Below are 26,841 nucleotides of genomic sequence, written 5' to 3' on the forward strand. Positions count from 1 at the left end.
TGGACATTGCCATGGCATCCAAGCCGTGATTGGTGGACTCATCTCTTGACCAGGATGGAAGCTAGTTTAGGTGCTAAGTTGTGTGTGGCATGGGCCTGAGATGTGTGCTGGTATGGGTCCATGGCAAACTGAAAATCAACCGAAAACATCTCTTGCCATTGATAGCCTTAGAAACAATGCGTTGGCACATACACAAAAAGGGTGGGAGACTGAAGAAAGGAGCAGAAAGTTGATGACTGTGCATAGGTGCATAGGTCCAGATGTTGGGTGATAAGCATGTGGGGCTCAACATTCTTCCCTCTACTTTTGTGAGTATTTGAAAATCTAGATCATTTGGTAGATTAAAAAGTAAAAAAAAAAAACAAAAAACCAACAACAAAAAACAGCCTGTCAATGAAGTTATTTTAAGTCGGTATGTCTTAAACGTATCATATATTTAAGCATATATAAAGTTATATTTAGATATTTATATCTAAACATAAAGTACATATATGTGTGTTTCAAATAAAATAACAGAAATGACATGCAGAACCTACCGTTCACATAAAGATGACATGTAATTATTTAAACAAACTTTGTTTTCCAGACAAGTTTTAGGTAAACAAAAAGTAATTTGCTGGATCATGAGCTTGGTAAGGTTTTATTATATAATAAACTCTGATTACACAACAAACTCCTCCAGGGGATGGATTCTGTATGATACCACTTCTATGTCTCCATAGCACTCAGCCCAGGCTATCGCAAAGTAAATGGTGCTTAATAAACGTTGGTTGATAGGCTGAACTCAGGAAATGAATTGTTAGGAACAGCAGTTTAATTCTTCATGCAGTAACTCTATGCTGCTCAATCAATTTGAAAATCAGTCTCCTGAATCCACCCTCTTGGAGATTTGTCACAGAGTGTTTGAGCTTGATGGGGATTTGGAGCTGGGTTGGTGTTCTCATTTTGCAGATTCAGAAATGAGGTCCAAAGGTATTATATGAGCCTCGCTGGACACACTGCTTGTTAATGATGATGTTGTTGCCTCTCACGCCTACAGTTGGACTCTTCCTTCTGCAGAAATCTCTCTCAGAGGGTACAAACCTACCTCCTACTCTGGCGCTTGTTTTTGGTTTTAAAATTGTCTGATTTTAGAAAGAAAGAATTGTCAAACTGGCTCTACCAGGAGGCTGCACAGGAGACATGATTAAAGAGCAAATTCAAGTCAAGATCAATATTTACCCAGCACTGATCCATGCCTGGCCTTGTAGGGGAAGCTCTCCAATCTTCAGGAACTTTCTATCTATTCAGGGAAGGAAAGCATACACATGTGAATAGCTAGTGATCCTGCTACTAAAAATGCAAATAAATACTGGTGAGAGCCCTGGGGATTAAAGAATGGAATGTTCTGGAAGGTCGGGTCCCAGAAATGTGGAAAGGACAGATCACCTGGGTTACAGCCACGTATATCTGGGTTGTGCCTTGTGCTGTTGGCATTAAGGAGCTTTGGAGGTTTCTGTGGGACACTGGATGGGGTCCCCTCAGTGATCTGGGAAGGTCAATGTAGTAGCAACGGTGTTTAGGAGAAGCTGGAATAGGAAGAGCTGGAGGCAGGGAGAAAATTAGGGAGATGAAAACCGGAAGCAGGTGATGACAGTTGGAAGGGAAAGAAAAGACAAACACAATTTTATCTTCTTAAGATGTGAAAAATCACACCATTACATGCCAGGTGACAAACAAATCTGAACTGATCTGCACCTCCTAGATTAGGTACTACTGACATTCCTATTTTACAGATGAGTAAACTGAGGCACAATAAGAGGATATAACATGCCCGAGGACACACATCAATAAATGGCAGAGCCAAAATTCACACCCAGGCAGTCTGGCTCCCATGTCTCTGCTCTAAACCACCACTCTGTGCTACTGATGGTGAGATATTTAGAAGGCAGTCATAATGAATCTACACTTGGTCCAGCCTGAGTGACATAGGAAATATTAATGTCTGTGATGAATTAGAGACATCTGATGAGAATATCAGCCTGTGGGAAAGCGGATACACTTGGTTTTTTATATACATTTTATTTAAGGTGGCATGGACACATCTGAGTAGAATGTCTCATTGGAAGTTAGAGCCATCAGACAGAAGCTTGTTCAAGACCAGAAAATTGGCAGAGAGATGATAATTGAAGTTTTTCGAGAAGATCAGTTCAAAAAGAATGGCATGTGTGAAGTTGAACTCTATGGAATTGCAGGAATGTGGCTATTTGGACCAATGACAATGATTATTCCATATGGATCAACCAGGACTCAAGATTGTGCCTTGGGGCAAGAGGACAGGTTCAAGTCAGGAGAGAGAGGAAATGCTTGGGGACTGGGGATTCTATGAAAAAGCATGTGTTCACATTATTTTACACTTTTTATTTTAAAATTGCATTTTTGTTTATTTTTGAATAAGCAAGATGGCCATATGGTTGATAATTCAAAAAGGAATTTTATCCATTAGCATTACAAGGTACAGAAAACAGAACCCACTCCAGCTAGTTTAAGCAGAATGGGATTTGCTACAAATGAATCAAAATCAAGCAAGGCCTGGGGGAATAAGCTATAAACGGGGGTTCTAGCAACAATCCCTCTCCTCATACCATAGAACTAGAGAGAACTAGGGAGCTATGGCTGTCCCACTCCTGTGCCAGGCTTCTCAACCATGGTCAGCAAATCTCTCCCCTTACCCTCTGCAAGCTCAGAGTCAACTGCAGCTGCCTCAGTCAAGAAGATATTGCCACCATTTTTTTAAATTTTCTAATTTTTTAGTTGTAGTTGGACACAGTACCTTTATTTTACATATTTATTTTTATGTGGTGCTGAGGATCGAACCCAGAGCCTTGCACATGCTAGGTGAGCGCTCTACCACTGAGCCACAACCCCAGCCCCTTGCCACCCCTTTTAACCTCAGAAATCTGCTGTCTCCATTTCCTCCACTCTCAACAAAATGGATGTTCCATGCTTTGCTGTTTCTTCAGAAGTCATTTTGAGTCTCATACTTATGTCTGGCTGGAACCCAAGCCACATGCCTGTAGCACAATAGAAAGAGCAGCTGGGAAAGGTGTATTCTCAAGGCTAGGCGATCTCCAAATATAGAGAGGTATTCAAAGATATTTGGGCATATGCAAATGATAGCTGTCCAGGAAGAAATACAGTTGAAAAATCCTTTTCACCCTGGTGGAAGGTCATTTCAAAAATGGCACCCAATAAATCATGCCCCTTTATGTTCTTGCCCTTATGTAGTCCTTTCCCACAATGACCCTGATCGTTATCACGTGACTTGCTTTGGCCAATGGTGCATCAGCAATGTGATGCATGCAGAGAGTTGAAAAATGCTTTGTGCAGTGGGGCTGGGGTCTGAATGCTCTAAGACGATCTTGGGATGTCTAGCGATTGGGGCTGACGGTTGACTGGAACTCTACCTCCAGGTAATACCCCAGTCAACAGCCAGCCCGAACTGTCAGACACTCCAGGTTATCTTAGAGCATTCAGCACCAGTTGATCAGCCAGGTGTCTGAAGCGACATGAGTAGCCTCCAGCTAACTGCTCAACTAAGTCTGGCACAAGTTGATACTTTCAAAAAATAGTAACTAAGGGATGGGGTAGAGTTCAGTTGGTAGAGTGCTTGTCTTTCATGCACAAGGCCCTGGTTCAATCCCCAGCACCACACACACACACACAAATAAAATTAATAACTAAACTTTTAATTTTGAGGTATTAGATTTATGTCCAGTTATAAGAAATAGTAGAAATCCTGTATATCATTTACCAGTTTCCATCAATACCAGTACAAAAAAAACTATAGTACAATACCACAATCAGGATATTATCATTGAGACAGACAGATTTTGCTCAGATCTCTCCATTTGACTTGTACTCATTTCTATATATTTAGTTCTATGTATTTTTTCTTTAGCTTTTGTTTTGTTTTTGTGGTACTAGGGATTGAACCCAGGGGTGCTCTACCACTGAGCTACATCCCTATCCTTTTTTTATTATTTTATTCTGAGATAGTTTTCCCCTAAATTGCTGAGGCTGGACTCAAACTTGTTGTCCTCCTGCCTCAGCCTCCAGGGTTGCTGGGATTACAGGCATGCACCACTGTGCCCAGCATTTCTATGCAGTTTTGTCACATGTGTAGGTTCTTATATCCATTACCACACCAAAAAGTGATATTTGTGATTTATAAAGTTTATTTATTCAATTCTTTTAATACTTTTGAAGAATCAGGGTTTTGTTTGTTTCATTGATTGTCTACATTATTGTTTCCAGTTTCATTGATTTTTGCTTTTAATTGTATTATTTCCTATTGGATTTATTGTGTTCTTCATTTTCTAATTTCTTTTATGTATGTATGTATGTATTTTATGGTACTGGGGAATGAATCCAGGGATGCTCCACCACTGACCTTCATCCACAGCCCTTCTTGATTTTTTATTTTGAGACAGGATCTTACTAAGTTGCTGAGGCTGGCCTCACACTGGCGATCCTCCTGCCTCAGCCTCTCGAGTCGCTGGGATTACAGGTGTGCACCACTGTGCCCAGCTTTTTCTAATTTCCTAAAGTAGGAACTTAGGTTTTGGATTTGTTGCCTGGTATCTGAAATAAGCATTTACTGTCATGCATTTCCCACTCAATCCTGTCAGCAGTACTTGAGATTTTGTGCTTGACTTGTAGGTTTCGATGTTGTTGCTTATTTTATTAACAAAGGTTCTATTTGATTTTCAAATATTTGAAGATATTCCTGATATTCTGTTATTGATTTTCAGTTTGATTTCCTTACTTCTTTAAAAAGTCTTGTTGGGATTTGAGGATTTGGCTCATGAAGGCCTTATTTTAAGGGAGATGGCGACTAGTCACTGTCATGGATGAGAGGGGCTTCAACTGAGGAGCAGTGGCAGCAGAGGCTGGGGTAGAAAAAGACAAGAAACTACTAAGCATGGAACAAATGGGGCCACCTCACAATTTCACTGCACCCTACTACAAAGGATTTTCAGGCACATTTTGCTTTTATACATGTTACACAGTCATTAACATATGAAAGCCCCATGAAGACTCTGAGACTTAGCAATTAACTTCATAACTATAATTTACAGAAAAGGAAACTCAGGCTCAGAGAGGCTGAGTGACTTGCCTGAGGATGCACAGTGACAGAGATGGATCTCCAACCTATGTTGTCTTTGCCTCCAAATTCCAGTGCCTTGTTGTGTCATAGCTATTTCCTGGTTACAGAAGATGGGAACAAAAGGAAGAAGAAACACTGGAGAGAAGCAAATTTGATTAAATAAAGAGTGTTTTTGAAGGACAGGTGTGTGTGTGTGTGTGTGTGTGTGTGTGCAATTATTATTTTTTTAAATAAGAGAGATCTGTAAATACATGATAGGAAAGGGATATGATAAAGGGGAAGGATTAGGCTACAAAAGGGTGGGGTTAGAATGTCACAAATCAGAGGCATTATTCCATCCTTACTGCCAAGGATTCTAATCAGAGCATCCAACAATTGCACACCAAATGTTTCCCACACCATCTAGTGAGGCAATGTGGCAAGCATGAATCAGAATCTTAGGGGAACTTGGAAAGGCAACCAGGAAACTTTCAAAGTTTGAATATACACAAACTACATTCTCATGAAATAATACAGGGCACTTAAGGCATCGGACAGTAAGCTGCAAATCCTGAAGGAAGCAGAAGAGAAAATAACAGAGGTCAGGGATGCTAAATCTAGTCTTCCGTGAATGTACTACCCACTGGGACAGCGGCTGGAAAGGGTTCAGTTGGGGGATTTGGAGAATTCTTGGATCCGTTGCTGGTAGCACCACTATCTCTGATGCACAGCTCTCAGGGATTAAGAAAAAAAATAAAAAGCAATGAAAGAATAAAGCCAGTGGGTTTCAGACAATCAAAAAGGCCTGCTCTGGTCCCAGGCATAGTTGCCAAGAGAATCATTTATGCTGGAGGGATTGTCATTCGGATTGCCTTAATATATTCTTTTCTCTGAATGTGAACTTGCTCTTGTGAGGACTGAATTCTCAGATACCCAGGGAAGACGATTAGCCAAGCACTGTGAAATGACCTGAGTATGAACAGGAATGGGGAGAGGAAAATGAATGTAAAATAGATGGAGTCCAAATGCAGAAAAAAAAAAAAAAGCAACAACAAAAAAAGCTAGTCTGTCATTTAGTTGGATGCACACAGACCAATGCACATATGAAATTGATCATATCTGCTTCATTTTTCTTCTGTTGAAGGATGTTAAAGTAAATTGCATTAAGGTATTTCACCTTTATTTATTTTTTTTTAAAGAGAGAGTGAGAGAGGAGAGAGAGAGAGAGAGAGAGAGAATTTTTAATATTCATTTTTTAGTTCTCGGCGGACACAACATCTTTGTTGGTATGTGGTGCTGAGGATCGAACCCGGGCCGCACACATGCCAGGCGAGCGCGCTACCGCTTGAGCCACATCCCCAGCCCGGTATTTCACCTTTAAATCTTTCAGTAGATATCTCTAAAGATAAGGATATATTCCTACATTTTGTTTGATAAATGGTTGAGCATCAGCATTTGCTGGACTGGGTTTGCTAAGGCATGGGTGAACATAACAGAGCTCATGTTCCTTCAGTGGAGTGGGGGATACAAGATTTTGGTATAATTAAGTTACAAAGGTGATGCTCATGATGCTGTAGGAGTGTGTAAAAGGGAGACCCCTCCCAGGGGGTCTGGAAAGACCTCTCTCAGGAAGGAACCCTCCAGGCAGAAGGAACTACATGTGGTATGGCTCTGAGGGGTGAGGAGGGGCAGCATCTTGGATCAGAGAATTAAGTATGGATTCTGAGGCCACCTCTACTACCTATTAGCTCGCCATGTTTCAATTTCCCCACCTCTAAGTGGGCATGTTAACAATGGTGTTTGAAATGATGGCTGACACTTGGCATGCACTCAACCATCCTATCCTAAGTCATGTTGGTTAAGGAAGTGGCCTATGGGCAGAGGATGCCAGTAGCTAAGGGCATCAAAAAACATGGAAGGGATTATGTGACAAGTCAGGTTCTACATTTTTAATTTTTCAGGGGTTTACCTAATTACAAAGGTGACGTCTACTTTCACATTGGAGTACCCACATGTCCACATCTTTGTCAACACTGGATAGGACTGAACTTTTCAATGTTTGGCCAACCATATGAATTTTAAAACTCTATTTCTTGATGACAGATTGAGTGGCTTTCATAGTTATCAACAGTTTGCCTTTCTTCTTCTATAAAATGCCTGTTCCTTCTCTTAGTTCATTTTTTCAATTTGTCCGCTATTTTAATATTTATTTACAGAAGCTCTTCATATGTAATATTGAACTTCTGTTTGTTAATGCCTGTAGCAAAATTTTGTCTCCCAGTCTGGCTCTATCTTTCAGCATTGCTCTTCCTTAAAACAAACAAACAAACAAATAAACAAAAAAACAAAAACAAACAAAACCCCCTTTTTTTGGTTTGTTTTTACTTTAAGACTTCATAAATAGAAGACTAAAAAGAAAACACACCTCTACATACTCATCATCTGGACTCAGTACCTTGTGGATATTTTTTTATATGTGCATCATCTTGTTTCTATTGAACTATTTTATTTTTAACTACTTTATTTATTTGGCATTGGGCAATGAACCCAGAGACTTTTTGCCACTGAGCTACATCCCCAGCCCTTTTTACTTTTTGTTTTGAGAAAATGCCTTTAGTTGCCCAGGCTGGCCTCAAACTGTGATCCTCCTGCCTTAGCCTCTTGAGTTGCTAGGATCACAAGCATGTGCCACTGCACTGGTAGACTAAAGTACTTTAAGGGAAATTACAGATATTAAGATATTTTATCCTAAATACATCATAAGTATATTTGCTCACAAAACATAATGCCATTATCACAGATTTATAACTTTGGGTCCAAGTTTTTTCATTTTTTTTATAGTCAAAACTGTCAGTCTTTTCTTCTATTGTTTTGCAGGGCCATCTGTTTTAGGAAGAACTTCTTCATGCAGAAATCATAGAAGTGTTATTCATAGTATCATCTGTAACTTTTATACTATTATTTCTTATACCAAGATCCTTAATCTATCTGCAATTTATTTTGGTATATCATTTGAGATGGATATCTCATCATTTATTGGATACTTAAGTAAGTCATTCTTTATGAGCATTTGAAATGTTATCCTTAACAAATTCTAAGTTTCCACAAATATGGCAACTTATCTTCTTCTCTCGCTTAAACTCTTCTAATAATTTCCCATTGCCCTTAGAATAAAATTCAAATTCTCTACCCTGACCTACACTATGATTCTGAAATTCATCTTGTCCTCTGCAGATTGTGGGACTTGTGTCTAGATGCTTCCAGTTCATTCCAGGGTGTTTCACATTAACTCTACACATGCTGTTTCCTCTGCCTGGATTCCCCAGTCACTTGCCGAGGCTCCTGAGATCCCTGCAGCTCTCACCTTGACTGCCCCTTCTTCAGGTTTCCTCATACCACTCAGTCCACAGTGCCCACTCCAGCCACCACCACATCATTCTTTATTCTCCCAGAGCACTTCTCACTCTTCAAAACCACCTTGCCTTTGTGTCTAAGTGCCATGAGAGCAGGAAACCTTCTGGGTCTGCCTCACTACTATAGTTGCTCAGTCGCAGCTGTGGAATGCAAGAGTTGTTAGGGCAAAAAAGATGTGGTTTTATAATTCTGATAGAGGATGCTAAATTGCCCTGAGAAAGGCTAGCCCAATTGGCCTTCCCATTGCTGCTAACCAGAGCACCTGTTTCCCTGAAAATTCTCATGCACTAGATATCTTTCAACTTTTAATTTTTTCCTATTTTTCCAAATATATTCAATTTATTTATTCTTAAATTTATGTATTAATTTTTACCAGTATTAGGGATTGAATCCAGGGGCTCATTACCACTGAGCTACCTCCTCAGTCTTTTTCTTTCTTTCTTTCTTTCTTTTTTTTTTTTTTTTGATACAAGGTCTTGCTAAGTGCTGAGGGTCTTTCTAAATTGTTGAGCCTGGTCTGAACTTGCAATCTTCCTGCCTCAGCTTCCCCAGTTGCTGGATTATAAGTGTGATTACAGGCATGTACCATCACTCCTGACTCTTTTCAACTTTTATTCTCTAAAATATTAAAATTGAGACACAAAACAAACAACAAAGTGTGTCATTGTTTTCTACATTTCAGTTTTTTACAGTTAAGTGTAATTAGACATGATTTCATATTTATTAAACATGTGTGTGTGTGTATACATATACACACAGATCATCCCCAACTTACGATGGTTTGACTTAACAATTTTCTAAATTTTTGATGGTGCAAAACTGAAATGGTATTTAATTCACATTCCATTACACATTCATTGAAAACCAAACTTCAAATTTAGAATTTCTGTCTTTTGCAGGATCAACAACATATGATACTCCCTTGAAATGCTGGACAGAGATAGTTAGTCGCAGCTCCCAACCAACCAAGTGGTCACGAGGGAAAACAATCAGTACTCAACAGTATACTGTGTTGTTAAGTAGGTTAGGTATGATAAATGCATTTCTGACTTCCAGTATTTTCAGCTTAACAATGGATTTATCAGGGCATATTACAAATTAATGGACCTATCAGGCTATATTAAGATCCACTGTAGGGGCTGGGGATGTGGCTCAAGCGGTAGCGCACTCACCTGGCATGCTTGGGGGCCGTGGGTTCCATCCACATACCAATAAAATAAAGATGTTGTGTCCACCGAAAACTAAAAAATAAATATTAAAAAATTCTCTTTCTCTAAAAAAAAAAGATCCACTGTAGGAATGGGGATATAGCTCAGTTGGTACAGTGCTTACCTCACATGTACAAGGCCCTGGGTTCAATCCCCAGTACCCCCATTTCCACAGCCCCCTCCCTGCCACACACAAAAGATCCAGTGTAAATTGAGGAGCATCTCTATAGTTTTTTCTAACTGTTCATATCCTTTGCCATTTTCTTCTTCTTTTTCTAATGCTTTTTAAGAATTCTTTTTGTTGAAGAAAAAGTCTGTTATATGCATTTCAAGTGTTTTTCCTAGTTTTGCTCTTGTTATGGCTTTAAGCATTTTTTTTTTTTTGCCTGTAGAATTTTATGTTTTTAGGCAGTCAACTTTAGCAAATCTTTCCTGTACAATTTTTAGGCTTTTCCATTCTTAGAAAGATCTTCCCTATGCCAAGATATCCAGATCTCTCCCTACATACATGTTTTAATCTAGGATTTTTATGATTTTTTTTTAACTTTGAAATCTTTAACCCATCCAGCATTCATTTTGATATGGGAAGCAAGATGGAGAATCCAGTCTTTTTTTACTCTCCCTTCCCCAAAGTGGGAAACCAATTTCTCTAAGATGATTTGCTAAAAACACTATCTTTTCCTTATAGATTTGAAATGCTCCCCTCATGTTATTAATTTTTGGATTAATTCAGTTTATTTTAAAAAATTTAAAAACATATTACCCTTCATAGTTTCTACAAAAGCATGGATTAGATGTAGTAAGATGCAGCAGTTGTATTTTTCAACATATGGAACTGAACAAATTAACAATTAAATAAACAGCATCTGTGTGGCACCAAAAGTGATTTCGTGTGCTAACAGCAGTTTGAGGAAATTGGTCAGAGCACTGCTATCAGTTCTCCAAATGAAAACCTCCACTTGGAAGCAGGCCATGGAGCCTGGCTGGTAATCTGATCTGTTGCCTGAGTAGAATGCTGGTTGCCCAGTAGGGCTGACTTTGTGAAAATCACCCAGAGGTTCAGTGATATATGTATTTTTCCAAATAATTATCATCTAATGAAATGTTTTCCAAGCTTTAAAATGTTTTAAAAGTACCGCTGTACTGTTTTGTACTAATTACTGGTAATACAACCTGTTGCATATGCTCTTAAATACAAAGACAGACTTGGGGGTCTGGTAGCTCAGTGCAAGCTTGCAGGCTTAGCAGGGAGAGACTCCAGCTGAGTTCCATCCCCAGCACTGATTACACAGTCAGACTAACAAAAGGAATGATGCTACACAAACTTAAACACCAGTAGAAGTTTTCTTCTTTAGAGTTCTGATGTTTCTGCAAGCAGATTCATCCTCACAAAGGTCCTGGTAGGTCTGAAAAGGGCCATAGATGATATCATAGGCCAGGCACAATGTTCGTGGGATGAAAAGATGTCAGTGAATTTATCTGCAAGACGGAATTAGACAATAATGCCAAAGGCCAGAGCCTCAATATTCTTATCTGTTAGTCTTTATTAAAGGTTTACAGAGATAAATGGAAAATTCTATCCTAACCTCCTGGAGATCAAATTAAGGAGCATGATTGCAGGTAATCAAATATCTTACACTGACCTGTCACAAATAATTAGAAGCAAGCAAACATGTCCCATGACGTTTTACCCTAAGGTGATTCTGGCTTTTAGACTTCCACATTCTCTGCTTTCAGAGTCCACCTCTTGCTGGGCACCCTCAGCATTGATAGTCATAAAGATCACACACTTTTAATACTAAAATCTCCCTGTAAAATAGAAGCTGCTGATTCTTAACATGGAGATTCAATTAGGTTTTATTTTTTTGTCCTTTAAAACAGTATAAAATAACCCAGTTTCCTTCTGTTGGTAGCCATGGAGACTAATTGCAAATATTTCAGTGGCTGAATAATTCTAAAAATGACAACAATCTTCAAGGGCATCTATTAATATGCTTCACATTAAAAAAAATAAAGCTAGCAATCTTAAAATTCCACTGCCAGGTTTTCAATAAGTCCCACTGGTTTCACAATTATTTGGGAGCCCATTGATTAGGAGAAAGAGGTAGATGATGCTTGTCAAAGGAAAAGCTCGAGTCTTATTTTCTTGAGTTCCTCTCAAAGGCCTGTTCATTTCCAATTTTCTACAACATAGGTGTGCTTCCACTGGTGTCTCTGCCCTTCAACTTGGAAGTTTCTTACCTCTGATCTTCCCTGAACTGGAAGCCTCTGAGTATGTATGTCATTGCGAACCTTTAAAAGGCTCCTCTCTCCATCCAAGAGTCCCCAAGAGACCTTCCTGAGATGGTACATTCACTTTTAATGTACACTTTTAGGCTGCCCCATTTGCATAATCTGCTTTCTGGAAAGCTTTTTGGAGCCTTATGCCAATTAAATTTCACCTCAAGTTTCTCAAAATCCAATTGTAGCAGGTTGCCAGCTTTTGTTGCTTCCCAAAACAAATGATATAAACCTTTCTGTTAAGGTAATTTGCTTGAAGAACTGTCAAGGCAGGGATTAGTACGAGGCTTCCAATTATACTTCCAGAGAGCTCTGTGCCAGGTGATGTAATTCTACCAACGGAGTCTGAAACCAGCCTCCAGGACACGACCTGCAGAGCAGAGCATCTGCTAGTGTAAGCCTGCAAGGGCTATTTAAAGAGCTCCAGGCCTGGAGGACAGGGGCAGGGTGGCAGTGAAGCCCCGTTCTGGGCAAATGTTTGTAATGGAGCTCAGGGTGTTGGAGGCAAGGACAGGAAAGGGTGAGGGCAGGGACTGTTCAGAGGATGACAGAGGATGCTGGTGGCAGATAGGCAGAAGAAAAAATAACAAGAGGAAGGATGACCCTCCACCTGGGCAAAGGATTCCTGTTCTCTTCAAGCACAAACTCACAAGCCCACATGGTGTCAGGCTAGAAGATCATAACTGCACTTATACATATTTTGGTGGGTGTTTATTTCTTCTCACCTTTCTCATTGCAATAGGATGGAGACAAAAATTTTTTTTTTTAAATTTGTGAATTTTAGTTGTTATCTTAGATGGTCCAAATTTTCCTTCCACATTCCTCATTATAAAATGGAAATTCTGGATCTTGGAGAAGAGTCAAGGTTAGTGTGGCGTACTTTTTAGAACCATATTTAAAGGCTGGGCAGGGTGGCATACGCCAGTAATCACAGCAACTCAGGAGGCAGAGGCAGGAGGATTACAAGTTCAAAGCCAGCCTCAGTAACTTATAGAGATCCCAAGCAACTTAGTGAGACCCTATCTCTAAATAAGACATAAAAAGGGCTGAGGATGTGGCCCAGTGGTTAAGCACCCTTAGGTTCAATCCCTGATACCAAACACAGACAACCAAAAAACACCAAATTTAAATCCCTATATTATTTCAGGACTTATGATCTCAAGCATGTGGTCTCCATCTTACAACCTGGTTTAATTCTTATACTTGATTCAGTATAGAGCTTTGTCCCTTCACGAAACTTACCCCACTAAAGCCTGTTCTCTTAGGTTGGACTCTCCCAGGGGTAGACCCTGAGCCAGGGATTCTGATATAAGAGGTGTATTAAGGAAAGGCTCTCAGAGACACCTGTAGGTAGATGGCAGGAAGAAGATGGAAAAGGGTAAAGCAGAGCAAGGCTGTGATGTCTTGCAGAGTCTCAGTCTTGGCCTGACCCTAGGAAGAGAGAACTCTGGAGCATAGATTGAGGCAAGGAAGCCAGGCTTCTGACTCCTAACCCTGCCAGTCAGCCTTGGCCAGGGTGAATGGGAGGTGGCATAGGAGGTAGGTTTCTTCACAGGGGCTGACTGACTTCAGGACAGATTGCAGGTGCCAGTGTGTAACTGCAAAGCTTTTAGCTGCGGGCTGGGCACACACAGCTGTCAACAGACCCCAAAGGACCCAAGGGTGGGGTGGTGTTGGGGGCGGTGGGGCAGGGGGAGGTACCAACAGCACTGCCACAGTGCTGTACCTATGCTGCTGCCTGTTCTCACTGCCAGCACCAGTTATGGATCTTTTATCACATTCTGCTGCAACAGGAAATGAATAATATCTTTTGAAAGTCCTGGAATTGGCTTTTCATTATCTAGAGAAGCACTCGCTTCCCCCAGTGGGTAGAAGTGTGCGTCCCTGGAATGCTTCTGTAAGACTGAGCAGCCATCCCGGTTGAAGATGACCCGGGCCATCTGGAAACAGCGGAGGGCATACTTTTGGCTCTCCTGGCCCCCCAGTTCAGTGATTTTCTGAGACAGGCAATGGAAGACAGATGCAGAGAGTGGATTCCCAGAGACTGGCTGCAGATGGCCAAACACTTCATAGAATCTATCCAGGGATTTCCGAAGTTCATCCTCCTCCTCTGTGGTCTCTGATTGGCCTTTCATAGAAATGTCAAACCAGATGTTCTCAGAAGTCCAGGAGTCTTTTTGTTCAGTATTTGGATTACTGCTGTCTGCAAGACAAAATACATTCCAATAATCAAGCATACAATTAAAAATATTGGAAAGTAAGCCAAGAACAGATGATGTCTTTTTTCAGTTCAACACACAACTGCTCCTAGGGAACTAGCAATGGCAGAATGAGCTGATTTCAGAATCTGTTCTCACCAGACTCAGCCCTTGCCACTTACTTGCTCATCATAAGAGCACCTTACTTGCCTGTATCAGGGTCTTAACCTGGGGTTGCTGCATGGCAATGCAGGAGGTTGTGAATCTGGATGGGAAAAAAATCGTTTTTATTTTTATTAACCACTACCTAAAATTAAGCATCGCCTTCCATGATGAATGTAGGCAACAAACCACAATATTAACAGCAATCATTATGGCTCTGTCACCAAGAGATCACAGCTATTTTCATATCACACTGTAATGTGTAAAAGATGCTTTGAAATATTTATGCCTATCATTATGCTACAGACTGTTTGTGTTCCCACCAAATTCATGTGTTGAAGCCCCAACCCCTCATGGAATTGTATTCAGAAAGGACTTTTAGGAGGTACTTAAGATTCAATGAAATCCTTAACGATGGGGTTCTAATCCAATGGTACTGGTGGACTTATAAGAAGAGGAAGAGGTGGAGGAAGAGAGAAGAAGAAAGAGACCAGGGAAAGACAATATGAGCACACAGTGAGAAAGTGGCCTTATGCAAGCCAGGAGAAGAGTGCTTGCCAGAAACCAACCATGCTGGCATCCTGATCTTAGACTTCCAGCCTCTGGTACTATTGGTTATGGTATTTTTCTATGTCAATCTAAGAAGATCAAGACACACTACTTTGAAATTATCATTTTACATTCATGAATGGATGAATGGATAAAGAAAATTGAAATTATGTCATTTGCAGGAAAATGGATGGAACTAGAAACCATTATATAGCGAAATAAGCCAAACTCAGAAGATCAAGGGTCATATGTTTTCTCTCATATGCGGAAGCTAGAGAGAAAAAAGGAAAAGAAAGTATGTGGGGGAATGGCAGAGTGGATTTCATAGAAAGGGATCAGGGAGAGGGAGGAGGGAATGAAAAGGAAAATACTGGGAAATAATATTGGCCAAATTATATTCTTATATCGTGTGCATGTATAAATGTGTAGCAACCAATTCCACCACTATGTACAACTGTAATACACCAGTTTAAAAAAATGGAAGTATTAAAGCATTTTTAGAAAGAAAAAAAGAAGAAAGAAATTATCAAAGTTATTATACCTGATACTAGATTTTATGGTTTATGCATTAACTAAAAAGCATACATTCATTACAATAGCATATATTTGTTTTAAAAATACTCCAGTGTTTTTTTTCTTAGTAATTCTATATTCAGTATTTTACTTTATATATTTAAAAATATTATTCTGTGAAAGGGTTGATAGGCTTCAGCAGACACTAAAGGTCCCTATGGCACAAACACTGTGAAGCCACCTGATTAAACAGTTCTTAGCATTTACACAAATTCAGATATTTTCTTTCTTGATGTCCTATAATAATTCTACAAACTATTTCTAAATTAAAATCACCACCTTCATGTGTTTTCAAAGGCAGAGTAAAAAATAAACTGAGTCATTTAACCACAGACAATAAGAAATCAGAACTGAAGCCAAATCCTAGTCCTTTCTGAACCTCTCAGACCACTCGGATTCTTGATATAGGGATCTCTTAGGTATTTTGAAACACAGGGCTTTCTTTCCTATTAATGAGTTCAAGAAAAGATTTGTACAAATAATTAATCTGAATTATTTAGTTTGTAGAATTCCTTATATATCTGTTTTATTCTATAACATTTTATACTTTGAATCAATATGTTTTCCCTTTTGTACACGGATAAAAGCTTTCATAAATCATTAGCTTTGAAAGTTCCCTGCTTCTGCTAACTTAATTAACAGCTATGATTAAAATATTTGCATTAATTAATGATAAAGGAAAGTGCTTGCTGCAGTGGGTGGAGCTTTAGAAAAGGGAGGGTTTGGGATTTTTGCCCTAGTTTTGCCAACAGTTAGATACGTCGCCTTAGCCACGACATTCAACCTTTCTGGTCTTCAGTATTCTCACCTTCAAAGCAAAGTTTTACTAAATCAATTCTCTCTTTTCTAGAATGTCTATGGTATTATAAGGCTGAGAGAAGTAGATTATACAAAAAGAATGTGGATACATGTCCTGAGACACACACACATGAACAAGCATTTATCTATCCAATACACATTTATAGAAAGCAAATACTAGGGCAATTAATCATTGTGAGTTGCTGCAATATATAGCAAAGGTTGGTGATGTGGTTTGAATCCGGACTGACATACTTCTAGACATCAAACTGAAAATTAAACACAAGATATACAAAGATACATAACAATGTGATGACATTAACTGGAACAGTGTGAATTCAATGGAGAAATGCAGTATAAGGTAAGGATTAGCTTGTAACAGAAGGCCACTTGCAAACTTATCCTGAAAGAACCAAAAATCAGAGATCACAGAAACAGAGGAGCAGGGCCAACAAAGACGAAGTTGCAAAAAGAAACAAAAACTACTTATAACTGGTTCGAGTTCATCTCTTTTACCAGCTGACCATGTTCCCAGCATCCTGAGACAGCCTGGAGGCAGGAGAGCAAGAATTCAGAGTGGCCAGACAAGGTAGTGTGACCAACGACAGAAACCAAGTTTTTAAAAGAATTCACTAGTAAGGGATGGTATGCCCACCACACTGGTTCCCAGAAAGCCTAAAACCATGTTGTATGCTCCTCAATCATGGAAGGAAGGGAGGGAAGAAGAGGAGAAGGAGAAAGAGGAAGAAGCAGCTAAAGAAACTTCCCTGGACTCTGCTAGGCCCAGAGCTTCTACCCAGTTCTCCTGTCTGTTTCTCCCAACAACCCCATTGCTGAACTGATGTGTCCTGGGTGGATGGAAGGAGAGGGAGGCAGGTACTGGCCTCTTGCTGGACCTGATGTCAGAAAAATAGCAATAGCTTATATTTTCAGAAGTGCCAAGTTCATGAAAACCAAGGAAATACTAAGCAACTGCCCAAGACTGCAAGAGTTAAAAAGAGACATGAAAACTCAAAGCAACAGGTGATTCTGAACTGGATCCTTTTACTATAAAGTACTTTATTGGAACAACTGAAGCACTGTGAATGGGGCTGGTGGATTAGGTGGTAGGAAGGTATCACTGCTAATTTCCTGATGTTGATATTTCAATTTCATTATGTCCAAGAGTGTCCTTGTTTGTAGAATAATCAGGAGTGAGAGATATCAGGTTAGCAATTTACTTTCAAATAATTCACAAAAAAGTTATCTGTATTGTTTTTGCAAATTTTCTATGAGTTTGAGGTTGTTTTTAACAAAATTTTTTTAAATTTGGAGGGATAATTGTGAAAACTTCTTTGCTGTTCTACTTTAAAATTAAACAAACAAGTGAATGGAAAAAGCCTAGGGACATGGCTAAAAAGCACTTGCCTAACAAATGGTATTGCTATTAATGAACCAAGAAGGAAGGAGGATTAGGGTCCACATGGCAGTAATAGGTGTCCCTTGCCACCTTCTTCCCCACAGATGATCTGGCTTTAGGTAGGAAGGTAAGAGGAAGGGGGCTGAGAAGGGTCTAAGAACAGGGAGATCCTCAGGAACTCTGGGGAATTTGGAGAATTCTTGAAATCTGCCCACCCATGGTAGTCACATATACAGAACACTCCAAATAGCCCAGCATGTCCTGGTAAGTAATTGGTCAACATACTTTCATTTACAAGATGTCAAATATTCACCAGAGTTTCATTTTTAGGTTTAAATTTATTTTAACTTCTGAAACCCAGTGTCTACAAAAAAAGCCTCAAAACTAGCCTGCCTCCTGAATTTTTCATAAAAATGTCAAGCAGAATGAGACACATCTTCAAAGAAACAGCCTTCCCCTTTCAAAAGAACAACGACATATTGTTTGAGTCATTTACTGTGTCAGTTCTTTCCAACGTGCCTCCAGTCCATTTTGGTCTTTGATTTCCTTTAAAATGTGCTTTACTACAGCTACAAAGCCTTCTCTCTAGTCATGTTGCTGTTGTGGTCTTTCCGATGTCACTGTTTCTTTGCCAAAATTGAAGCTTATCACCTATCCCTTCCTGATTCCTTTATGTTAGGAAAAGGTGGATCTTCCATAACCTGGTCAGTTCCTGCTCAGTGGTCCATCCTCCCAGCTGTGTTCTAATCCCATCTTTTTCTACATGCTGGTATGCTGCAAATTTTCAGGGCTCTCAAAGGTGACAGAAAACCACTTTAGGGAGAGTCTGGGGAAGTTTGGGTGTTAGTGATTGCAAAGTGCTGCTTTGTATTGAGTGAAGGGGCTCAAGGATATAAACATCCTGCAGTGCACAGGTCAGTCCCACACAACAGAGAAGTGTTCATCCCCAGAATGCCAATAATGTCCCTACCTCTATTTACTCCTACCCTGAAGAGGAACATTGACACAAAGGACAGATTTTTGGAAAGAGAGAAAGTGCATGCTGAATCCTACTGCACTGTAACAGACTGACTTGGCCTTGAGCTCCCAAGGCAGCTTTGCCATTGCTCCTCCTCTGCTGCACAACACCCCTTGGTCCCCATTCACATTATATGTCTTCTTCCCTTCTTTGACCTTGAGATGGCTTTTTCTTCTTTCTTTCTTAGCAAGGACCCCATTCCCAATGATTGGCATTACCTAAATTAGATGAAACTTCCCTTTCTACTTCGACATGCTTTCCATCGTGAGCAAGATTTCTTTAGAAAACTATAAGAAAAGGAGGACATCAAGACTTGATACCACAATGTCTTTGCATGCATTGTTTCAAGGTAACCCATTTACCAGAGTGTCCATTTGTTAAATTTTCTCTTGGAAGTGTGGAGAAGATCATATAGATGTTTGAGATTCTTTTAAAAGAAAAAAATATTTTATTGCTTTAGGAATTACCAATGATAATTTGAATTCACTAATTCAAGACAATCATTTAGCACAGTTGTATATTGTGAGGGATGTCATTGCCTTCAAAAGCCCCAATGTCTAATTGGGGAATTCTTCCAGAGAAACTTCCATGGCTACATCTGTGGTTGATAAATGCACAGCAGGATTTTATCTCTGTAAAACATTTTAGCCTTCAACTTTAACAAGTTTCTACTAAATACATTTGATATTTAGAATTTTGTCTCCACACATCTTTACCAATAGCCATCCTTTCCCCCATTTCTTTTACTAGCAACAGCTTGTTAGGAGGATCTGTAGTTTCAAGGTTGTACAGAGATGAAAGAATCTAAGACTCAATATAAAAATCTGGGGAAGCATGAGGATCCAGGAAAAGAAGGACTATGTGGCTTCTAAGTCTGTTTCTATGCTGCTTGATGGGAATCTACCCATTTCAGGGTGCTACCTGGCACAATCCCCAGTTCCCAGGCCTGGATGCCTTGGTTTTTCTGATGGAGGCTCCCTGGGTTTTGTGTGGCTCTAAAAGGAAGTCTGGGCATAAGAACAAGATGAATAGGGGTGTGGGGTGCACTTCCTGAAAGTCAAGTCATTTATTATTACACTTTGATACACCACTTATCTTTGGGGACAGATGTTAAACTTCAGAAGCCTCACATTGCCCTGGACAACAGTAGGGGCTATGGCCCACAGATCAGGGGCTCTGCTCTGCTACACTACATCTGCCTGCTCTGGTCTTTGCTTTCTTTTCCTTCATACCCTTTTCTGTTCCTCTTATTTCTGCTACCCTACTCCATACTCTAGGGAGGAAAGAATCATAGAATGAACACAATTAAGTGATACCTTAAGTCCAGCCCTGTAAGCCTGCATGAATGTCTGACTGGCACTCGTACCTCTGACTGCATTTCCACTTTGAGAAACCTGGCTTCTTTCCTGACCCTTGAATGCATTAAGCAAGCTCCCCTTCAGAACCTTTGCATTTGCAGTTCCTCTTCATGCAACATGCTTTCTTCATATGTTTGCACGATTGGTTCCCTTATCTCCTTTAGGTTTCTTTTCAGATGTGAATTTTTCAGTAAATTTTCAGTATCAGTCATAATAGGCTAAGTTATACTGTATAACAAATAAGCACCAAATCTCAGGTGCTTATTTGTGAAATAACAAAGGAATACTTATCACAACCTATAGAAATGTATCACATCACATGAATACACATATACAAATAGACCTATTCACCTTACCTTTAACCTAGAAACCAGTCTGATGGAGCAGCAGTTAGCATACTAACTGCTCAGTGACTGTATGTAACAGAGCTAAAAGAGCACGTGGAAGCAGGCAGTGAATGAGGAAGCCCTATTCACATTCCAGTGATCAATATGCAGTCATATGGCCAAACCTGATTTAAAAGGATGAGCATGAAAAATTATCCTATAGGGAGAGAATACTGGTGAAGAGCAATTCAGTCTATCATATCTTCTCTGAGCATACTATTTAAAATTTCATTTCCCATTTTTATAATAGCCCAAAGGTCGAAGGAATCATGTTCCCATGATAAAGTTTGGAATATGCATACAATGGAATAACATTCATCCTTAAAAAGGAAGATACTCCCCACGCATACTTACATGGATAAATATTGAGGACATCATGTTAAGTGAAACAGACCAGCTGTAAAAAGATAAATATTGCATGTTTCTACTCTGATGAGTTACTTAAGGAATCAATTCATAGAGACAGAAAGTACAGTGGTGGTTACCATGGGCTAGGTGGGAGGAAAATGGAGAGTTGTTATTTAATGGGTATAGTTTCAGTTTTGAGAGCTGAAAAGAGCTCTGGAGAGTGTTATTACGTTCACATTGCTGTCCACCAAAGGGCATGTTTAAAAATGGCTAAGATGGTCAATTTCTTGATACACATATTTTACCATAATATCTAGTAACTGCATTTTTCTTGCTTCCCTAAATCAGGCTATCCCCTTCCTGCCTTATATTTGTTGATTTTCTATTTTTCCCTATTCAAGGTTTTTTTTTTTTTTTTTTTTTTAAAAACTCTCTTGTTTCTTGTTACCTGCTATATCCTGAGGGCCTAACATGGGTGCCTGGTACATGGTAAATACTCAGTTCATTAAAATATTTTTCCTTTTAGTTGATGAGTTCCATTTTCAAAGACATAATTGACTTTGGGCATACAAAGACCTATCTATTTTATATTTATTAATCCAGAGACCTCCCCCAACTAATACATTTGTGGAATGAATAAGCAAGTGAATGAAATTAAGGTTAACAAAATTCTAAAGGAGACATGTAAGCAGAAAAAGTATGAGCAGTTGAATTTCTACTCCCAACATAACTACAATTCAAGGACACTTCCTAAAGATTGGCAAAATATAAGGAAAAATATGAAACACTTAACAATAGGAAACGATAGAATTCCACACAGTGTAATAAAGTATGATCTGAAAATATACACATCTCTGTGCTATGCAATACACTAGCTACTAACAACATGCTACTAATGGGCACTTGCAGAGCAGTTAGTCTGAATAGAGATGCAAGTATAAAATCATATCAGATCTTAAAGACTTAATATGAAAAAATATATAGCTCAATAATTTAAAAATACTGTGATGTAATGTTTGATGTATTGAGTTAAATAAATAAATGAATTTTATGTTTTTAAATGTGGCTACTAGAATTTTTTTCTTTTTCTTTTTTTTTTTTTTTTTTTTTTGTGTGTGTGTGTGTGGTGTGGGGGATCGAACCCAGGGTCTTGGGCATGCCAGGCAAGCACTCTACCAACTGAGCTATATCTCTAGCCCTAGAAATTTTTAAATGACATTAGATTACATTTCTGTTGGATAATGGTTGGTCTACCCATTCTTTACAGTTGTGATTTAAGAAGAAGTTGGCTCCATAGTTATCTTTCCTGAAGGCTTCTGTTGATGCTCTTGGAAATCAGGTGACATTCTAAGGCAGCCTGGATAAAGATTGCAGTATCATTGTATTAGTCTGTTTTACGTTAGTATAATGAAATAGGTTTATTTACCACACAGTTCTGGAGTTAAAGGGGCTCACATCAGATGATGGCTTTCTTGCTGGCAGAGGTCCAAGTTGGTTCAGGGAATCACACAGAAAGAGCCAAGAAGAGCCAGTGAACATCTCTCATGTATGTGACTCTCTTCTGTTCTCCCTCCCTCTTCTCATAAAGCCATCAGTATTCAATCATGAGGGCTCTTCCCTGATGACCTTGCCTAATCCTAATCACCTCTTAAAGGCCTCACCTCTAAACACCACAGATGGATTTAGATTCTACCCTTTTAACCCACAAAGGAAACTGAATCTCAACACACAAACCCTTGTAGGACAAACTCAAAAACCATTCAAACCATAGCAAATGTGTTGTCTTATCTGCTAGGGAAGCATGAGATGTCCACACCCAGGTGGTCAGTGCTGTGTTGTCCTCCTCTGCTAGCTGCCCCTGCAGAACACTCCTACAAGGAAATGAGGCCCAGCTTTCTAAAGTGGCTCAGATGTCTCTGTCTTTCAGACTCAATAATTACAGACCATCTACTACTGGAGGCACAGAGTTTGGCCCAGTGATGGCTGCTAATGTCCAGGATGAACAGGTAATACTGGGATGGAAAGATGAGTCATTTTCAGAGGAAGGAAAGCCATGCCAGTTGGGGGAAGGCCAGAAGCAAGGTGTAGAGAGAAAGATGTCCAAGAGCCTCATATGCATGGTCTGATGAGGGCAGAGAATTCTTACAAGACAGGAGAAGCCAGGTTAGGCTCTAAAGACTCATGTGCCAGGCAGAGAGGCCAGGCAAGCACTTTTGATAACCAGCCAGCTTCAGGTATTCCCTACTGTGAAAGCATGTTATTATTAAGGTGACCAGTACTCTCTAGGGCTTCTGGGAGGTTTATCCAGGACATTCCTGGTTTATGCCTATTGTCTCAATTAGTTATTAATAGTGCCCTCTTTCACTCTGGCAAGGGCCCCAGATTACATTATTCATAACGTATGTACAAGCATCGTGACACATTGATGGGCAGATACAGCTGGGTTAACAGTGCCTCATTCTTACCCCATATCCTATGTCATGGGATGGGCCAGGGGGTTGAGATTGAAGCTGGAATAATCCCAGTCCATGTGTAAATATATAACGTGTACAGATTTTACTTTCTGATAAATCTTGGGTTTGTTCTACTACTCCAACACAATCTTCCTTTTCTTTTTCCTCTTTTCATAAAATATATTATGAATTTTATGTTTTTAAATGTGGTATTTATTTTCATAACTGGTATTTCTTCTATTCCCTTGCTGTCCGAGAACCTGGTTACTGCCAGTAAATGAAGGACCCATTCACTCTACCCATCTGTCCCTCAAAGGTTTCTTCTTTCTCGTTTTATCTGTCCCCCCACACCCTGCCACTCTCTACAGTGCAAAAATAGCAGCATTGGCACTCTAAGGCACCTTAAATTCTTTCTTACTAATCATAAAATTAATGATCCAAACATCAATACATTTAAGCTTGCTTTTTCCTGATAGCAACCCTACCAAGCACAGCTTACACCTTTTAGAATTTGCAACTGTTCCTTTAAAGGACAAAAACCACATACTCACAAAGAGAGGGTTGTGGATATCAAGATAATTTAATCCAAATTAACACTTCAAAAGGATGGATGCTTTTGTCAGGTGCTTTTGAAGCCAGTCTCTGTACTTGTTTACATCTGAAAGCTAAAAGTGGATGAATCACCCAGAGGGAAATGGCATATGCTGTTACCCTTCATCCTAATGACAAACAGATGCAATGTACAGAGGATAGGGTCCTCTCAGAGGACACTGTTGAGGAATAAAATGAATGCTGGAAAAAACCAGAGACATGTGTGGGCAAGTTAAGACCCTTCAAATCAGGTGCCAGGGCCATTTAGTGATGTCAATGGTCTGAGTAATAAGTTATTTTACTTTTGCAAATTTTATATTTTCTTAAGAAATTAAGATGTTTTTCTTTCCCATATTTTTGCTGGCACATTAAATCATACACAATGGTAGGATTCTTTGTTACATATTTGTATATTCACATAATATAACAATATAATTTGGTCAATATTGTTCCCCAGTAAGAAATTAAAATGTTCTAAAAATTATGGAGAACTAACAAGCTCACACTTCCCCAAACTGACAATTTACATAATGTCACATTTGCTTCAAATCTTTTTCTCATTAAGTATTTCAATTAAAGTTGATTGCTCTCTCACGGATATGAATGTTTCCTTCCAGTCCATTTTTATCTATCTATTTATCTATCTATCTATCTATCTATCTATCTATCTATCTATCTATCTATCAGCCATACAGAACTGCTTTATGTATGGTGCTTATTTTAATTTAACTTTCAATATACAAAGTTTTGCATCTTACTTTAAAGCTTTTTACTTTCCATATGCAAAGTTTTGCATCCTGCTTTTGATACACAAACTTTTACTTCCAACTTTGTAATTTTTTATTTCTAGCCATTGTTGACAGATACAAACCTGCTTTATGCTATTCTAATATAGAAACATACTATTATTTTTCATCCATTCTCTTGCTGATGGACACGTAGGTTGATTCTGATTTTTCATAATCACAAACAAAGCCTCAGTGAGCTTCCTGACACATACTTCTTTGGGAAACTTGCAAGACTTTCTCTGGAAATACATCCAGAAATGGAATTACTGAGTCAAGGGGAATATACATTTCAGTTTTACTAGACCCTGCCAAACTGCTCTCCAAAGTGGTTGTAGCAATTACACTCCCACCAGCAGTGTCTGGGTTTTCCTGTTTCTCCACATCTTTGCCAAACCCTGATATTGTCAGACATTTCAAATTGTATCACCTTATTTGGTTTGCATTTTCCTGATTACTACTATGGTTGAGCTGCTTTTGCCACACTTATGGGCCCTTTCTATTTCCTATTCTGTGAACTGCTTATTCATATTTTTTAACCATTTTATATTGTTTTTTTTGTTCCCTCTCTCTTTGTATCCTCTTTCTAATAGCATACAAAATGAATTATTAAGAAGACATTTTTTTGCCTAATTTTTATTTGATTAATTTCATAAATAGATTACTCCAGTCTCTTACAAGGAAGTGGATAAAAAGAATGTGAGAATTAAAGACTTCTGAGAAAATACAAGTTTTTGTTTTAATGACAAATCTCAAGCAATACATCACTCACAGTGTCAGCTTATTACCACCAAAAGATGAGGATATTGTGTTTCAGCTCCATTTAATAAAAAAGTCATGTACCAAGCTGGATCCAAGGCTGGGAAAACATCTGGCTCAACAAGGTCTGATTTTTCAGACAAGAAAACTGAGACAAGGATCAAGTTTCCAGACTTACTGGATGAAGGGATGGGCAATTAAAACATAAAAAACTCTATCTGCTCATTAATTTCTCTAATTCATGGAAACTTCATATGGTTATCATTTGTCATCATAAGAACCCGTGGCAGGTTTACATGTTGGCAGTAGTGGGCCAGGCAGTGGAGTGAGAGGGCCTCCATTGATGATTCAGTTAATTAAAGTTTAGGACTTACTGGCTTGGATCATAAAAATATTTAACAATTCTCTTCTTTGTTATGAGATTGAAGCTTAGCCTGAAACTTGATTTACTTGGTTTTACATTTTGTCATAAAGTTAGAGGATCAGAATTTATGTATGTATGTATGTATGTATGTCTACATTTATTTTTGTGGTGCACATGATTGAATCCAGGGCCTTGCACATACAAAGCACATACTTTGTTACTGAGCTCCGCCCCCAACCCTAAAGAATCAGAATTTGACCTCTTTGTATCTAGAAAAGGCATTGGGAATTATCTGGTTCAACTCTTCTGAACTAGAACCTTATAGCTAGAGCTGAGACAAAGAATTACAATCCCCAGACCCTGCTTTATGCTGAGGAATAGTTCTTGGGCGATTCTATATTTCATGTCCTAAGAGGAGACAATGAGGGAGGCTGTCAAATAAGGAGAAAAGAGACAATTTCCTCTAGGAGTCTTTTGGAGTTCAGAACATCATCGAAACACTTAAAACAATAATTTAAAAATATTTTCCCTCAAATGGTTTTTAAACTTTCATTTCACATAGGAGGTTTCTGCAGATTCATTTAATATCCTGGCCTAGATGAGTAAGGAGCCCTTGTGAGCAGAAAGGAAAAGCCAGTGATTTGGATCTTGGTTGCTATGGCAACACCGCTATTTTGATTATGACTGTTTACTGTAGCAGAATTAAGTTAAATGTGAGGAGCCAACTAACATGAAGCTTGAAAATTTAACCTTAACTGTAAGAAAAATATAAGCTCTTTAAAAATGATGCTTCGAGTACATTAATGGATACATAAAATTTAGCAAGAAGATCATTCCTGTTTTCTGAGGAAGCAGAAAGGTGATCCTTTATTGAAGAGGAATGGGGGCCTCCCACAATCTGCCCAAATCAACAAGTCAATATTTGGCAATTTTAAAACCTAAAGAAAAACTGAACAAAATTCCAAATCAACACAGACAATCCCAGTGTTGACATCTACTATATCTGAGACTATATATATTCTCTTGGGTTTCCAAGAGAATATATATCTGAGATAGGGAAGTCTGACATT

At 39.0% G+C, this 26,841-nt stretch overlaps 1 protein-coding gene and 1 non-coding gene across 4 annotated transcripts in view; one reads left to right on the forward strand and one right to left on the reverse strand.

Moving 5' to 3' along the window:
- Window positions 1–9,843: 9,843 nt before the first annotated feature.
- On the forward strand, window positions 9,844–9,916 carry Trnav-cac (transfer RNA valine (anticodon CAC)). Its single transcript has one exon. It is a non-coding gene; the product is annotated as a tRNA-Val (tRNA).
- A 1,418-nt stretch (window positions 9,917–11,334) lies between these two features.
- Shld1 (shieldin complex subunit 1) overlaps window positions 11,335–26,841 on the reverse strand; it is a 91,659-nt gene continuing 76,152 nt past the window's right edge. For all 3 annotated transcript variants that reach the window (XM_077799758.1, XM_026385828.2, XM_077799759.1), the window contains exon 3: window positions 11,335–14,233. In XM_077799758.1, coding sequence (XP_077655884.1) covers window positions 13,791–14,233 — 443 coding nt within the window. In that variant the 3' untranslated portion in view covers window positions 11,335–13,790. The remainder of the gene's footprint in view (window positions 14,234–26,841) is intronic.

The sequence above is a fragment of the Urocitellus parryii genome, chromosome 6 (assembly GCF_045843805.1).
Source record: "Urocitellus parryii isolate mUroPar1 chromosome 6, mUroPar1.hap1, whole genome shotgun sequence".
Lineage (NCBI taxonomy): Eukaryota > Metazoa > Chordata > Mammalia > Rodentia > Sciuridae > Urocitellus > Urocitellus parryii.